This window comes from Lithobates pipiens, unplaced genomic scaffold (genome assembly GCF_037356315.1).
Source record: "Lithobates pipiens isolate NorthernLeopardFrog02 unplaced genomic scaffold, aLitPip1_a1.2 Scaffold_13, whole genome shotgun sequence".
NCBI classification, from domain to species: domain Eukaryota; kingdom Metazoa; phylum Chordata; class Amphibia; order Anura; family Ranidae; genus Lithobates; species Lithobates pipiens.
This window is the reverse complement of record NW_027507718.1, coordinates 384,060,284-384,077,997: the sequence shown is the minus strand read 5'-3', so window position 1 is coordinate 384,077,997 and position 17,714 is coordinate 384,060,284. Positions and strand designations below refer to the sequence as shown.

The window sequence follows — 17,714 nt, the reverse complement described above, 5'->3', positions numbered from 1 at the left end:
TGAGTACACCCCTAAGTGAAAATGTCCAAATTGGGCCCAATTAGCTATTTTCCCGCCCTGGTACTATGTGACTTGTTAGTGTTGCAAGGTCTCAGGTGTGAATGGGGAGCAGGTGTGTTAAATGTGGTGTTATCACTCTCACTCTCTTATACTGGTCACTGGAAGGTCAATATGGCACCTCATGACAAAGAACTCTGTGAGGATCGAAAAAAAAGAATGTTTGCTCTACATAAAGATGGCCTAGGCTATAAGAAGATTGCCAAGACCCTGAAACTGAGCTGCAGCACAGTGGCCAAGACCTTACAGTGGTTTAACAGGACAGGTTCCACTCAGAACAGGCCTCGCCATGGTCAACCAAAGAAATGAAGTGCACATGCTCAGCATTATATCCAGAGGTTGTCTTTGGGAAATAGACGTATGAGTGCTGCCAGCATTGCTGCAGAGGTTGAAGGGGTGAGTCGGCATTTCAGTGCTCAGACCATACGCCACCTACTGCATCAAATTGGTCTGCATGGTGGTTGTCCCAGAAGGAAGCCTCTTCTAAAGATGATGCACAAGAAAGTCTGCAAACAGTTTGCTGAAGACAAGCAGACTAAGGACATGGATTACTGGAACCATACCCTGTGGTCTGATGAGACCAAGATAAACTTATTTGGTTCAGATGGTGTCAAGCATGTGTGGTGGCAACCAGGTGAGGAGTACAAAGTCAAGTGTTTCTTGCCTTCAGTCAAGCATGGTGGTGGGAGTGTTATAGCCTGGGGCTGAATGAGTGCTGCCGACACTGGGGAGCTACAGTTCATTGAGGGAACCATGAATGCCAACATGTAATGTGACATAATGAAGTAGAGCATGATCCCCTCCCTTCAGAGACTGGGCCACAGGGCAGTATTCTAACATGATAACGACCCCAAACACACCTCCAAGATGACCACTGGCTTGCTAAAGAAGCTGAGGGTAAAGGTGGTGGACTGGCCAAGCATGTATCCAGACCTAAAACCCTATTGAGCATCTGTGGAGCATCCTCAAATAGAAGGTGGAGGAGTGCAAGGTCTTTAACATCCACCAGCTCCGTGATGTTGTCATGAATGAGTTGAAGAGGACTCCAGTGGCAACCTGTGCAGGTCTGGTGAACTCCATGCCCAAGAGGGTTAAGGCAGTGCTGGAAAATAATGGTGGCCACACAAAATAATGACACTTTGGGCCCAATTTGGACATTTTCATTTAGGGGTATACTCACTTTTGTTGCCAGTGGTTTGGACATAAATGGCAAGTGAGTGTGTTGAGTTATTTTTAGGTGACAGCAAATTTACACTGTTATACAAGCTGTACACTCACTACTTTACATTGTAGCAAAGTGTAATTTCTTCCATGTTGTCACTAGGGATGAGCCGAACAGAACATTCAAACGGACTGAAAATTCGTACGAACTTTAGAACCCTATTAAAGTCTATGGGACTTGAACGTTCAAAATCAAAAGTGCTAATTTTAAAGGCTAATATGCAAGATATGCAACAGACAACACCAGCAATGAGGGGTATCTTCAGGTTTATACTGTGCTGGAGGCACACAACACCCACTTTAACTCTTGCAGAGGCCTGTATTAGAGAACACCAGCAATAAAGGGTAGATACAGGTGTATACTGCGCTGGAGGCACACAACACCCACTAACTCCTGCAGATGGCTGTATTAGAGAGCAACAGCAATAAAGGGTAGATACAGGTGTATACTGCTCTGGAGGCACACAACACCCACTAACTCCTGCAGATGGCTGAGAAAAGAACACACTGTCCCTGCCTATCTTGCTCTTTCCCTGCACGCCAACACACTACACAAGGCTGCCACGCTGGCGGCCTTATATAGTGTGAGGCGTGTACTAAACCCCCTGAGCTATAATTGGCCACAGGCATCCTGCCTGTGGCCAATTATGGCTCTCCTCGCTGCCGGCGCTGTGATTGGCCAAGCATGCGTGGTCACAGTGCATGCTTGGCCAATCATGAGCCAGCAATGCACTACGATGGCGTAGTGCATTGTGGGCCACACGAATTTGGTGCGAACGGTCCACAAAGTTCTGAATTTGCCGAACAGACGAACGGCTGATGTTCGAGTCGAACATGCGTTCGAATCGAACACCGAGCTCATCCCTAGTTGTCACATGAAAAAATATAATAAAATATTTACAAAAATTTGAGGGGTGTACTCACTTTTGGGAGATACTGTATGTATTTAGGATGGGAGTTTTTTTTTTTTTTGTCAACATCTTAACTGCTATCCAAAAGCTATGGCTACCTCCTTGGCCATAGATGTACAGTTATGAAAAACAACGCATCTTCCAGTAGGTCATCGAGTGCCAGTACCTGCTATGTTTCTCAATGACAACGAACGTGTAGTATTTTGATCTTTCCTTCTTCTGCCCTCTGACTACAATCCCACTCATAGAAAGATTTGCTGCAGGTGAGAAAATGTCTGTATGAATTAATGAGCACCGTTGACAGCAATTACTGCTCTCAGCATCACAGAGGTCTATATTTTCAGAAATGATTCTCAAATCAGTAGCCTCATTTATATTTGGGTGATCCTTAAATTGCTGTTCTTCAAGTCATAAAATAACTTTTCTATGAGTGTGATATAAAATATCAGCTCACTATTATCTTATTTTCTTTTCCTTAGGACCGAGTGGATTTTCTGCAACTCATGGTTGATTCTCAGACCAAAGATAGGACATCATCAGAAGAGGAGTCTCATGGGTACAAAGGTAAAACAAATTATATAAGATTTTGAGAACTAGAAGCATCACAGACTGGAGTTAACTATACATTTTCTGCAACAGGAATGCAATTTTCATTAGATAGTAGGTCTTCACAACAAATCTAGTTGAGGAACATCAAACAACTGCAATTATGCATTAAACTAAAAAAAATGAGATGGAATGAAGTGGCATTTTTTTCAGCGAGACAAACTCTAGCATCCACTTCCTGGCCTGATGCATACTTGCCAACAGTCCCGATTTCCCAGGGACAATCCCGGTTTTTGGAACCCTCGTCCCGATCGGAATTCCGGGATTTGGCTTTTGCCCCAGGAATCAAGACTGTTTTTGACAAAGACCCCAGCGGGCTACAAAAAGATGGTTGCCGCCGCAAAGGTCTTTTTCCCCCATGTGTTTAGTGGAGAGGGGAGGGGCCCCTGAGCCGTGCAGCCAATTGGCTACTCTCTTCAGTGTACAAGTAGACAATTATCTTGTACACTGAAGCTGATTGGTTGCACGGATCTGAGACCCCTCCCCTCTCCACTGAACATACGGGGAAACAAGAAATCATGGAGCTGTCGACAAACCTCCACCCGTGTGTCTGACGAGTAGGAACACTTATGTAAGGACTGGGGCTCTGCTGGGGACATTGATGTAAGGACTGGGCTCTGCTGAGGACACTGATGCAAGGACTAGGCTCTTCTGGAGACACTGATGCAAGGACTGGGCTCTGCTGGGGACACTGATGTAAGGACTGGGCTCTGCTGGGGACACTGATGTAAGGACTGGGCTCTGCTGGGGACACTGGTGTAAGCACTGGGCTCTGCTGGGGACACTGATGTAAGGACTGGGCTCTGCTGGGGACACTGATGTAAGGACTGGGCTCTGCTGGGGACACTGATGTAAGGACTGGGCTCTGCTGGGGACACTGATGTAAGGACTGAGCTCTGCTGGGGACACTGATGTAAGGACTGTGCTCTGCTGGGGACACTAGTGTAAGGACTGGGCTCTGCTGGGGACACTGATCTAGAGATAGGACTCTGCTGGGGACACTGATGTAAGGACTGGACTCTGCCGGGGACACTGATGTAAAGACAGCTCTGCTGGGTGCACCTGATGGAAGGACGGACTCTGCTGGGGGCACCTGATGTAAAGATCATCATTCATTTACTTTCACTTTTAATGATAATGGTATAAAGGACAAATAGAGAGAATCTCTCTAACAGGGACTCAGACAGCAATAAAAACCAAAAGTGGTACTTCCGCTCATTTTACTCCTCCTCCCCTCCGGTGCCACATTTGGCACCTTTCGGGGGGAGGGGGGTCAGCATACAGTACTTATCTTTCAAAGGTATGCTTTCCCCACTTCCAGGATCCTCAGCCATGGGTATTGACGTCACCGCCCGGGCTCCTTCCTCCTCCCATCTCCTCCCCCTGTCGTCAGTAGGAGAGAGGAGCGGAGCCTCACACATGCGCAGTAGGATTCCCGGCGTGAAGCCAAAAGGCTACACTGTCGGGTTCCCTTTCTCGCAATGGAGGCGGCAGCACCCGACAGCTGATGGAAACCTCAGCTGGGGTGCCGACATCACTGGACTCCAGGACAAGTAAGTGCCAGATTATTAAAAGTCAGCAGCTGCAGTATTTTTGCAGCAGTCGGTGGACCTCCAATTTCATTCATTTTCAATATTCAAAACAAACTCCCCCATCCATCTATGTCTCTAGGCTTTATTTTGTTGAGAAATCACTTTGAAATATACCCCTAGCATTTCTAGCAGTGGCCATTTTGAGTGCTGATTATTCATGTAGCATTTACTTCCTGGAATCCATCTCCCCTTAGCTCAAGGTGCACTTAGCAGAGAAAACCCCTCCTCCCCTCCTGACGGCTCTGGGGATGAATGACATAATTTGCCTAGGCCTGGAAACCAGAAAGTAACTGAAGAAATGTAAAAAAAAGATTAAAACAAGAAAATATAATATACTTTCCTATCTATTTACTAATGCACGAAGCACGAAGATTAAAATAGTCTACGTTGATTAAGAGGATGAATTTATACTTTAACTAGCGTACTTGTGAAGACCTTCTAGCCGGTTATTATTTCCTTACTTTTACCTTGGGCATTTCTTAATAACTAAGTGTGAAATACACAAATGTTTAATAGGTTTATTTTGAAATTTACACTTGAAAATATATATTAAAACATATACCAGGTGTCTCCAAACTTTCAAAACAAAGGGCCAGTTTACTGCCCTTCAAACATTAGGGGGCCGAACTGTGGCCAGTTGGAAAAGAAAATGCCCTGGCATCGGTGGGAGTAAACAATGCCATGGGTTTGGTGATCAGTGGGAGTAAAAAAAAAGGCACCGTGGGTGTCAGTGGGAGGAATAGTGTCCCATCATTGATATCATCAAATTCAATGCAGAGCCCATAAACAAGCATTTCATTCTTGCAGTTTTGGGACAGCTCCTCTGTAAGGGAGGATTGTTGTTTTCACTGGAGATAGGCTTTAAATAATTCATGGAGACTTTTAAGGTACCATAAGATTATACAAACCAGTATATAAAATTTTCTTAAAATAGTAATTTATTCATACAGTTAATGGCAGAAGTAAAAGCTGGTTTGCAGTAGGCTTTGAGTACAAACTCTGTGTTTAGGTTGCAGGTACAAGGGGGTTTCAGAACAAGCTGTTCTGTAGGTCTACAGAAGCAGATCCACGCAGATATCTAATGCACAATTTTCACTCTTTCCTTTCTAATTCCTTTGCATCAACATGTAAACTGAAAAGTGTCAAGCCCTCCTTGTATTTGCAGTTACAATTTAATATTGCATCTATGATTACCAGGTAACACTGTTCTTTTTTCACAGAACTGACGGACAGTGAGATCATGGCCCAGGGACTTATCTTCATCATGGCAGGCTATGATACAACTAGCAATACCCTTATGTTCATGGCCTACCTCCTCGCAACACACCCTGATGTCCAAACTAAGCTGCAAGAGGAAATTGAGACCCATTTACCTAACAAGGTAAACCAGTAGTAGGCAACCTTTGGAGCACAGTGTGCCGAAAAATATTTTCAAAGAAATTGAGCGTGCCCATTTTATAACAAAAAAAGTCAACTTCACACTTTCAATCACAAAAAGGATATTTTATAAAGTAAATGCTGTAAACTACTTAAGTAGTAGTGAGAAATTAACATCCTGCACTCACGCCTCAGATCAGTCCCAATTCTTGCAACTCCACACTTCAGACGAGCCCCAATTTATGCACCTTCACACCTCAGATCACTGCCCCCCCCCCCCCCCCCTGCAAATCTGTTTCACCACTGTACCCAGTAGTGTATTTAGGTTTTGTGCTTCCCTAGGCATGACTAAACTCGTGCACCCCCTAATTTAAATATGACCCACCCCTTCCTGTCAAGGCCATGCCCCTTGCTGTTTAAGAACCACCCTGAAATTTTCAAGTGGGGACACTAGTTCTGAGGGCATGGGGGGCAATGGATTCCCTTAATTTGCATAGATTTCCTCTCACTTCCTGTTTTGCTATGGGGCAGGAAGTGAAAGAAAATCTCTGCAATGGGACAGGGATAGTAAAAAATAAACTGACAGGGGCTATAACCCTCCCTTATTCTATCCAAAATGAAAAAAAAGTGTTGCCTATAGTTCTACTTTAAGCACAAATTTCTTATAATTTTATGGAGAGGACTAAGATATAACTATGCCAATGGTGCAGCAGAAAACATATAGCACAGTGAGGAAGGTTTGTGGTCCAGGATGATAGGACAGTCAAAATTAGAAGCGACACAGTAGCAGAATGCCGACCGCCCGCATACCGGAAGCAGTGTGGCCGCAGTGTGGCCGCTTTATGGGGGCGCTAGACTAATTTGCCTCTCAGCCCAGTCTGCCCCATAAGACTGGTGCTACACTAACAGTGTAGCGCAAGCCAACAGGGACTCTTTCCATGCTGCCTCCCTGCAAAGTGCTGCCCTAGGCCTGGGCCTTGACTGAAGCAACTTCTTATCTTTCCTAACAGTGAACTTATCTGCTCATCAGCCCCACCACTGTAACCCGCTTTCTCATCTGCCCCACCAATACACCTCCTGCACATCTGCCCCACTACTGTACCTCCTGCACATCTGTCCCACCTCTGTTCCCCCTGCTCATCTGTCCCACCTATGTACCTCCTTTCTCCTCTGCCCCGCCACTGTACCCCCTGTACATCTGCCCCACCTCTGTGCTCCCTGCTCTTTTGCCCAACCACTGTAACCCCCTGCTCATCTGTCCCACCAATGCACTCCCTTTCACATCTGCCCCACCGCTGTACCCCCCTGCTCTTTTGCCCTACCACTGAATCCCCTTATCATCTGGCCAAACAGTAAAAGTTGGGTGTGATTTTCATTGCTCTGAATTCTAGCGCTGGTTTAAAAGGGACACAGAGTGCAGGGGTTCAGTAGTAAGTGACACAAAGGTTCAGGAATAATTTCAACAAAGTTCCCAGAAGCTCAACAGTAATTCCACAAACTGTCACCTGATTGTGGTTTTCTCAATCACAGTGAAATCCCTTCTTTCTGAGATAGGTAGTGGCAACCAAGTGAGCCATCTTCATCCCAGATGGTGGATGGGGCTAACAGGACTGTGATTGGCTTTAGCAGTGGCCAATGATAGTTATCCTCCTCCTGGAAACAGGGACTGCCCCCCCCCCCCCCACTCCAGCAGAACTGCACCCAATCTCTTCCCCACCACAAAAGCTGACGCTCGCAGTTAAAGCAAAGTTAGAGAACCAATGTTCCCCATCTTTTACAATTGCCTCAGTGCAGGCACGGCGTGGGGAATTCTGGCACCAGTGTCAGAATTTTTTCTTTTTTTTAAATACACTAAAGTGTGTGTTCCAAAGAAAAGACACAGGATTACATCCTGTGTTTGGAAAAAAATAATAATAATTACAGTATCTCACAAAAGTGAGTACACCCCTCACATTTTTGTAAATATTTTATCTATTTTCATGTGACAACACTGAAGAAATGACACTTTGCTACAATGTAAAGTAGTGAATGTACAGCTTGTATAACGGTGTAAATAACGGTGTAAATTTGCTGTCCCCTCAATATAACACAAAACGCAACCATTAATGTCTAAGTGAAAATGTCCAAATTGGGCCCAATTATAAATTTTTCCTCATGTTATGTGACTCGTTAGTGTTACAAGGTCTCCAGTGTGAATGGGGAGCAGATGTGATAAATTTGGTGTTATCGCTCTCACTCTCTCATACTGGTTACTGGAAGTTCAACATAACACCTTATGGCAAAGAACTCTCTGAGGATCTGAAAAAAAGAATTGTTGCTCTACATAAAGATGGCCTAGGCTAGTGATGGTGAACCTTGGCACCCCAGATGTTTTGGAACTACATTTCCCATGACGCTCGTCTTCACTGCAGAGTCCATGAGCATCATAGGAAATGTAGTTCCAAAACATCTGGGGTGCCAAGGTTCGCCATCACTGGCCTAGGCTATAAGAAGATTGCCAAGACCCTGAAACTGAGCTGCAGCACAGTGGTCAAGACCATACAGCGGTTTAACAGGACAGGTTCCACTCAGAACAGGTCTTGCCATAGTCGACCAAAGAAGTTGAGTGCACATGCTCAGCATCATATCCAGAGGTTGTCTTTGGGAAATAGACGTATGGGTGCTGCCAGCATTGCTGCAGAGGTTGAAGGGGTGGGAGATCAGCCTGTCAGTGCTCAGACCATACGCTGCACCCTGCATCAAATTGGTCTGCATGGCTGTCCTCCCAGAGGGAAGCCTCTTCTAAAGATGAAAAATAGTAAAATTTTAAAAACTGCACTATCCTAAAAAATGTAAACTAATAAAAAAAGGCTGCAGTTTGGGTGGGATAAACACAGCAAACAATATAAATAAGAAACAAACTGCGCCCGTACTGAGTCCAACCAGATCCAGCTGACCTGAAGGTAAATATCATCCAAATTGGGTATTAAACACAATGAATTTGAACCATTACAGTCTCTGAACAAAGCATGTGTCCAAATAGATGGTCAAATAGAAACAGCTCTGTGATCCACAATTTGAATGTGAAGAACCGCCACCACATGGAAAGCCGCTACCAGAGGGCCAACCCACACCATCGTTCTGCTATAACTCAGCCACGGCCTCTGACATCTGGATAGAAGATCCCAGGGATGCCTCTCAGATACTGCAGGGTACTAGGCTTTCTCCATAGAATGTACAGTCCGTGACATCATACATCATATGGAAAAGAGGAGGACCATAGCATAATTCCTTAATGCAGGACAATTTATTATAAAAAATACTGGTGCTTACAAACATTAGTAGTTTAAAAGCATGTAAAAAAATCTAAAGATAATGCAGAAGAAAGCCTGCAAACAGTTTCCTGAAAACAAGTAGACTAAGGACATGGATTACTGGAACCATGTCCTGTGTTCTGATGAGACCAAGATAAACATATTTGGTGCAGATGGTGTCAAGAGTGTGTGGCAGCAACCAGGTGAGGAGTACAAGTTTGTCTTGCCTACAGTCAATCCTGGTGGTGGAAGTGTCATGGTCTGGGGCTGCCTGAGTGCTGTCAGCACTGGAGAGCTACAGTTCATTGAGGGAACCATGAATGCCAACACGTACTGTGATATACTGAAGCAGAGCATGATCCCCTCCCTTTGGAGACTGGGTTGCCGGGCAGTATTCCAACATGATAACGACCCCAAACACACCTCCTAGATTCTGCCTTGCTAAAGAAGCTGAGGGTCCCCAGACCTAAACCCTATTGAGCATCTGTGGGGCATCCTCAAATGGAAGGTGGAGGAGCGCAAGGTCTCTAAAATCCACTAAAATATCTAAAATGATGTTGTCATGGAGGAGTGGAAGAGGACTCCATTGACAACCTTTGAAGCTCTGGTGAACTCCATGCCCAAGAGGGTTAAGACGGAGCTGAAAAATAATTGTGGCCACAGAAAATATTGACACTTTGGGACCAATTTGGACATTTTCACTTTGGGGTGTACTCACTTTTGTTGCCAGCAGTTTAGACATTAATTGTTGTGTGTTAAGTTATTTTGAGGGGACAGCAAAATTACACTGTTATACAAGCTGTACACTCACTACTTTACATTGTAGCAAAGTGTCATTTCTTCAGTGTTGTCACATGAAAAGATATACTAGAATATTTACAAAAATGTGAGGGGTGTACTCACTTTTTTGAGACACTGTATATAAAATAGAGATCAGACATATTGTAATGTTTATGTGCAGATTTTTGCTTCTAGTGGTTTAGGACAGATTAATCTACTAAACGACGACTTGTCAGCAACTCTGTAAATGGTTACTTAGATGCGATAATCAATTATCTACAGTTAAGCTAGCCATAGGTGGATCGAAATTTGGCTGGTTCGGCAGGGACCAGCGAAATTTTGATTCATGTATGGCCACCCCCGTTTGACAGAAGTTGACTGTTAGATTGACTTTTGTTGAACAGGAATGTTGGAAAACTTTTGTCGATCTGCTGCAGCCACTGATCAGTGTATTCTGACAGTGGAACAGTACCGCTGTCAGAATCCAATGTCTCAGCTGGGAGGATTCCTTTATCCTCGTCTTATGTGGATGGAGGAATACGTTCTTTTTTTAAAATCAGCCCTCTGGCTGATTGAAAAAAAAATAGGCATCTATGGCCAGTTTTAAGCTTGCCATACAATTTTGCCATGAATTTTGTCTGATTACAAATTTTGCTCAGTGGGTGGCCCTGTTGGCTGCCTCGTGCCTGTTATCCCTTGATTGGGATAGTGACCTAGTGGAAAATTGTCATGCAAAAGTGAATGCATTCAATCAGATGCAGTGGCGCTTTTTGTATTTTAACAGCCAGCAGGACCGACCATAAAAATACAGTAGGCACTGCAAGATATTTCTTCTGCATGCCGGGGGGGGGGCTGAATGAATAAAAAAACTATCAGTGTAGCCTCAGCAGATGAATTTCAATAGACTTGCACTGACAGAGGAAAAGTATATTGTGACCATCATGTAGCTCTCCTATAGAAGCAGGATCTAAAAGTAGAGACTCTAGTGCAGCTGCACAAACATGGGAGTCAATGAACAAACGTGCACAGAGGTAGGAATTTAAAAGGTTTTAATTATTATATACGGTCATTTAAAGCATTGTTAAATTTGAATACAGTTCTACTGTGTTCCCACTAAGTCTTTATTAGCATCCTTTAGTTCTACTTTAAGCTGATATATAACCAATACTATGTTGGAATTAATGTCCTGGCACATTAAGAATGTTTTATTTTTTATACAGGCTCCTCCCACTTATGAAGCTGTGATGCAGATGGAATATTTGGACATGGTGATTTATGAAACTCTGCGAATGTACCCTGCAACTGGGAGACTTGAAAGAGTTTGTAAGAAAACAATAGAGATCAATGGAGTAACCATCCCAGAGGGAGTTGTTACTGTGATCCCAATTTATGTTTTACACCGGGACCCTTCACTGTGGGCCGAGCCAGAGGAGTTCCGACCTGAAAGGTAACCTATTTTTTCTACATATACTGGAACTGAAAGCAGGGGTAGGGAACCTCGGTTTTCCAGCTGTTTTGAAACTACAAATCCCATCATGTCTCAGACTCTAGGAGTCCAGTCTGTGATTGTTAGGGTATTGCAATGTCTCATGGGACTTGTAGTTTCAAAACAGCTGGAGAGCCGAGGTTCCCTACCCCTGCTTTAAAGCATGTGTAGCGGTACCCCCGTAGGGGCTGCTGAAAATTGTGGTTTGTCTGTCACCCTGCCCAGCCCTGCATTCACTCTCAGGCACTCCGAGACATAAAGCAATCAGTGAACTTTGTTTTTTTTTTTTGTTTTATTGAGGGGTATAGCTTGGATGGGGATGGGAGCTATGGGATGCCCAGCATGGATAAATAGAAACAGCAATTGGTTGTGGGACAACTGTGTACACTATTGTGGAAAGTTATGAGCTTTGCCTGTAAGCAAATAATTCAGTTGCTCTGAAAAGCACAATTATCGCTTTCTTTTATAATGCCCTGAAAGCACGTTGTTATATCTCCAAGTAACACAGACAGATGCTGGTATTAGGTTGAGCCTAGTCAAAAAATCCTTCTGAATAGGACCTGCTCTCTTTATTTATACTGTAAAACATGAATAACAAAGGAAGGTGGTGGCTTCACAATCAGCCAATCAGACACTTGTATTCCTTCAAAAGAACCAATCAGACACATGTATATATTCAAATAGATATGCAGTAGTGGCGTGTGCAGAGCCATGTGGACAGTTTCCTGAACACTACAAGTAGGTTAATTGGCTTCTGTCCAAAATTGGCCCTAGTATATAAATGGAGACCTTGGATTGTGGGGTCCTTGAGGGGAGGGACCAATGTGAGTGTGCAATATACAGGGATAGGGACAATTGTAGACACTCACTCAGGTTGAACTGGATGGACTGGTGTCTTTATTCAACCTTACTAACTATGTAACAATGTAACTACAAGCATGGCTCTGATCATGACCGTGTGCACATTCCCACCGCTATCATTGGTGCGAACCATAATCTACCATGGCTCAGCAAGTCATAATTTTGTACGATTATGCTATTGGTCTCATGCACGCAGATCTGTTTGCTAGGAGCATAGATTCAGTCGCCATGAGTTGGCCAGTCTCCTGGTGAGGTATAAGTGAACATCCCTTAAAGGGCAAACATCTGCCATGCCAATGGGAAGGTTTCTGCAACTAACGGTCCTCCACCAACATCTGTATGTGCCAATACGCATGAGCGGATTGGAGCAAAACTGTCACTGGGGGACATCTGACAACATACATTAATAAAAATTTCCACAACACTCCCCGTGCATAATTCTTCAGCTTCCTCCCGCACAAACTTGCTTTAAGCTCATCACTCCTCATTCCACCAGCACATCACTTGCTGCAGACTGTTACTTCTAGTCACCTTCAGCACATCACTTGGTTCCCCAGGAACAACTAACACTATTTGTTGGTTAGGCCTGACACCGATTCAGCCAGGCCTCAGCAACTGCCCTTTGCAGCTTGGGACCGTGGGCCCTATTGATGTAGCAGAAAGGTCCTTGTGCTAGCTTCCCTACTATGGCTACTGATCCCAGTTAGTCCTCTTGAAGCCCTGCCAGCCTGGCTGAAGCTGCCTCTTTCCACTGCCCCTTCCACCACAGTCCACACTTCACATTGGGATTCGGTCAGGGCTCCTCAAACACCCCAGGTGGCTCCACCTCTCCCCCCACGTCTCCTTCCAGAAAACGCTAGAAGCTTCTGGAAAGAAATAGGAGGTCCCTATGACACCACCTGGGAGTCACTCAGCCCATCCCATAGCTACTCCCAGCCCAAAATGAAAACAAACAGGCCTAGCAAACATTTATTAAATGTATCTATCATCTGTAGCACACTACTAGAGGGTGCTACACATGTTTTTAGATTCCTTTAAACAACATTAAAGTAGTTATCCAGGAGAGAATAAAATAAACTCAACTTATCATTCTAAGCCTAGCTTTACTCTGGTGCAGTGTGGGGAACTGCATGTGAATCAGACAGGAATCACACCACATTCCTGTTCAAATCACATGCGATTCTTTTCAGTGCAATTTGAGCGCATTTATTTTGATTGGCTCAAATCGCACTGCATCCACACCAAAATGATCACACCCATGCGATCCGATTCAGGCAATCGCACAGCATTTTGTGAGCCCGGACTGGCTACTGCCATGGGGGACATGTACCAATGCAAAAAAACTTTTAAAAGAGATAGTTTTTAAAGGAGCAGTGATTCTAATGATGCTTAAAGTGTAACAATAAAAATGAAAAATTCCTTTAAATAAGGGGCCCGGGGGTCCCATTAGTCTGCCTGTAAACTGGTGCATTTGTACCGTGTATAGAACCTGCTGCAGCAAAACTGACATTTTAAAAGAAAAAAAAAGAAAAATTAAATTGATTTTCCCTGCAGGCTTGTGACCGCAGGCCACACCCGCCCACTGCCATATTCCCCAGACACAACCATTTAAAAATACACACGAAAATAGGATTTTGGCAAAAAATGGCCGCAGCACTTTATTGGTTTATAATTTTCATAACCAAAATATATCAATCACTACTTGCATAAAATAAAACATTAAGCAGGCTCTGCTCAGTTATCAGAACTCGAGCAGGGGAGGAAGATTTTCCTTCCATAGTCCTGGACACCGCAGAGGAAGTACAAACCTCTGCAGCTTCCCTATAAAGTCCCATGGAACTCCAGAACCTTCCATCAATTCCCATTGGACCATTCTGGATCCCTTCCAAACTACATTTAAAGGGACAGTGCCCCAAACCATTTCACCTAATAATACCTAACAAATGAGTAACACCACATCAAACAGGGCTGGTTGGCCACCATTCCAAGAAAATGGGCCCAAAGGATGTCCCCCCTTTATCATGTGACTGCATGCCACACCCGCCCACCACCATATTCCCCAGATACAACCATATAAAAATGCACACAAAAATAGGATTTTGGCAAAAATGGCCACGGCACTTTATTGGTTTATAATTTTCATAACCAAAATATATCAATCAATACTTGCATAAAATAAAACATCAAGCAGGCTCTGCTCAGTTATTAGAACTCGAGCAGCTCAAACTTTAATATAACAAGAAAACGTCCCCACCAGCTGGACTTGAATAACAAGCCCAGCCTACCCCACAGACGTGGCCATCTCAATGTTCCATTGCAGCCCCAGATTGAAGATATCGGCACCAACATCCAAAAGGTAGACCCCCATCTTGCCTATATAGACCCGAGAACCCACACTCAAGTTCCACGTGCCAATATGCAAAACTCCCTAACAAGGGGAGGTACTTCGCAACAACCCAATTGACCCTCTTCCTCATTTTCTCCATCACTTTTTGCATAGGGGAAGACAGCCAAGCCAAGCGGGAAACTATCTCCAAGAAAATAATGGTTGTACCCAGGGAGCTTAAATTAAAATGATAAAGATCCCTCTTGATTATAGACAACAAATCCAAAGTATGCATGCTACCCAAATCATTATCTCCCAGATGAACTATAAGTATGGAGGGTGGTGGCCAAATCTGGTACAATTGGGACAGATGGAAATATATCTGATGCCACTTCAGGCCTCTCACACCCTTCCAGAACAGAGCGAAGGATTCTGGCAATAAAGACAAGTTCACGGAGTACCTGCATTGAATCTCATTCAAAATTGTGTATTCGGCACTGTATAAAGCACTAAATAAATTTCATGTAATGCTGTGTTAAACACTGCACTACACTAACACACTACAAAGACAAAGACACTACACTATACTGACACACTATACTCACACACTACACCAACACTCTACACTCAGAGCCAAATGTTATGTAAAGCTGTGTTAAACAATGCACTAACACACTACACTGACACACTTTACTAACACAACACTAACACTCTACACTCAGTAACAATAAGTGAACACACTAACTCGCTAGTAGCAAACTGAGCCCTGCTCTATCTATCTCCACTCCAACACAATGCAAAAGCTTCCTTTGGGAAGTTACCTTTTATAGTGTGGGGTGGGACTATAAGCACTGAGCTGTGACTGGACAAAGTCATTATAACTTTATCCAATCAGGGCCCTGACAATTTTCAAGTGCTCTAATTGGTAAGGCTTCATCCAATTAGGGCCCTAGAATGCACTGTGAAGCTTGCAGTGCATTATGGGGCACTCGGTGGGCGAACAGCTTGTTGAGCTACCCACAAATTTGGGTGTTCGCCGATTGGACGATTAGCTGGTGTTCGGGCCGAACTTTTGCTCTGCTTGAACCATTTGGCGAACACTAGTCACCAAGCAAGAGAGTAGAGCAGACCATAGATGAGTCATTTTTTCGTTCAGCCAGAGGGTGATGTGGATCATTCAGAATTGTTTTTTTACATTTAGGGATTTTCATTTTTAGTTGTATCAATTCCACTGAGATTTTAAGGACATGGGTCTGTATCTATATGCAAGGACCCCACCATATTTTCAGGGCCACAGAGAGACATTGATAAGGTACTAATGCTTTTTTTATCTTATTTTTTTTAGATTCAGTAAGGAGAATAAAGAAACCCAAGACCCTTACACTTTTCTTCCTTTTGGATTTGGCCCCCGCAACTGCATTGGGATGAGATTTGCTATGGTCAACATGAAGGCAGCCATCATTCTGCTCCTACAGAACTTCAACTTCCGAACCTGCAAGGATACTCCAGTAAGAAATCACTTATCTTTACAATAAAAGTAAATTCTGCAAATTAAAATTACCATTAGAGGTTTCTAATTTACCTAGTTGCAGCCAAAAGATCACCTTGGTGTCACTTTTCTGAAACAGTGATACTTACTGAGTGGTGATTTCTATATGGACAACAGCCTTTTTAATGAAATTGGTGGAGATATTTTATATTTTTGATTAAGGTTAAGTGAATTTGTGCAATAAATACTTTATATATATTTTTGGAAAATGTGCCTGTTCCTCAGTGAAGAATTGCTTTGGGGAATTTTTCTTCAAATTCCTCCTTTTTCTTGTATGCTCTGTCAATTGAGAGGAACATACCCCAGACTCCACATGGAGATTTTTTTCTGTGGTGAGAGCATTTGTGAGCCATTATTAGGATTTGCTAGTCATAGCTTTCTCCTTTTGGCCCTGATTACTAATTGATAGAGGTAGAGCCACAGGGGTTGATTTACTAAAGGCAAATAGACTTTGCACTTGGCAAAGTGCAGTTCCCTTTGCAAGTGCAAGTGCTCCAGAGATTAGTAAATGAGCAGAAACTCTGATGACTTCCATCATCCAATCATGTGCAAGCAAAAATTCATTTTTTTTCATTTTCCTTGCACGTGATTGGGTATCCTTTGAAAAGTGGAGCCTTACCTCATTTACTTAGTTCTGGAGCAACTGCACTTTGCAAAGTGAAAAGTATATTTGCTTTTAGTAAATCAACTCCTCAGTGTCATTTTTATCTTTTTCTTTTTTGCATAGCCTTTTAAATCCCATAGAAGAAATACAAGACCATGAAATATTAGAATTTACTTTACCTGTTCTGTTAATTCTGCCACTTGTATTACAGATCCCCATGAAAATTGACAGCATAGGGTTCATAAAGTCAGCAAAACCTGTTATACTTAATCTGGTGCCCAGAGAAGACCATAAGACAGGAAAATAGATCCGGAAGATAACAAAGAATGAATGACGTGTCTCGGATGAACATTTTGGATATCAGCGCAACATATAATACCTTTTTATATCAGATATAATACTGAGATAAAAAACATTCATTAGTCAAGCTCATTTCATTAACCAGACTAACAGTATATGTATTGGTTAAGGTCTAACAGCTGGTTATTGTGTGCATTGTATTGTCACTTCCCTGGCTACTTACAGATGTAAACATATTGGGGGTTGATTTACGAAAGGCAAATCCACTTTGCACTGACTGTGCACTTGGAAGTGTAGTCGCTCTAAATCTAAGGGGTAGATCTGAAATGAGGGGAAGCTCTGCTGATGTTTCATCCAATCATGTGCAAGCTAAAATGCTGTTTTTTTTTATTTTCCTTGCATGTCCCCCTCGTATCTACAGCGACTTCAGTTCCAAGTGCACTTTCAGTGCAAAGTGGATTTTCCTTTAGTAAATAACCCCCATTGCCTCATACCAATATAATAAAAAGAAATAAAGAGCACATTACACGAGTTTGAGTGTTGTGGGTTTTTTTGGTGGCTAATACAGTGGCTGGATTTGGTTTTAGACATTTGTGTTTAGAAATAATATATTGTATTGATATTCACTTTAATTAATCAAGAAATTCATGTACACTTTGAATACTCAATTCATGGACAGATGAAATAAGTAAACAGGAGTTAGCTTTTCACATGATTGGGTAATGGTAAAAGTAAACATTTACACAAGTTA

At 43.2% G+C, this 17,714-nt stretch overlaps 1 protein-coding gene across 2 annotated transcripts in view; it reads left to right on the top strand.

The window, feature by feature from the left end:
- Positions 1-17,494, top strand: part of LOC143975180 (cytochrome P450 3A24-like) — a 35,947-nt gene extending 18,453 nt beyond the window's left edge. For both annotated transcript variants that reach the window (XM_077477280.1, XM_077477282.1), the window contains 5 exons: positions 2,669-2,753; positions 5,608-5,768; positions 11,058-11,284; positions 15,856-16,018; positions 16,875-17,494. In XM_077477280.1, the coding sequence (XP_077333406.1) occupies positions 2,669-2,753; positions 5,608-5,768; positions 11,058-11,284; positions 15,856-16,018; positions 16,875-16,970 (732 nt within the window). In that variant the 3' untranslated portion in view covers positions 16,971-17,494. The remainder of the gene's footprint in view (positions 1-2,668; positions 2,754-5,607; positions 5,769-11,057; positions 11,285-15,855; positions 16,019-16,874) is intronic.
- The last annotated feature ends 220 nt before the right edge of the window (positions 17,495-17,714 follow it).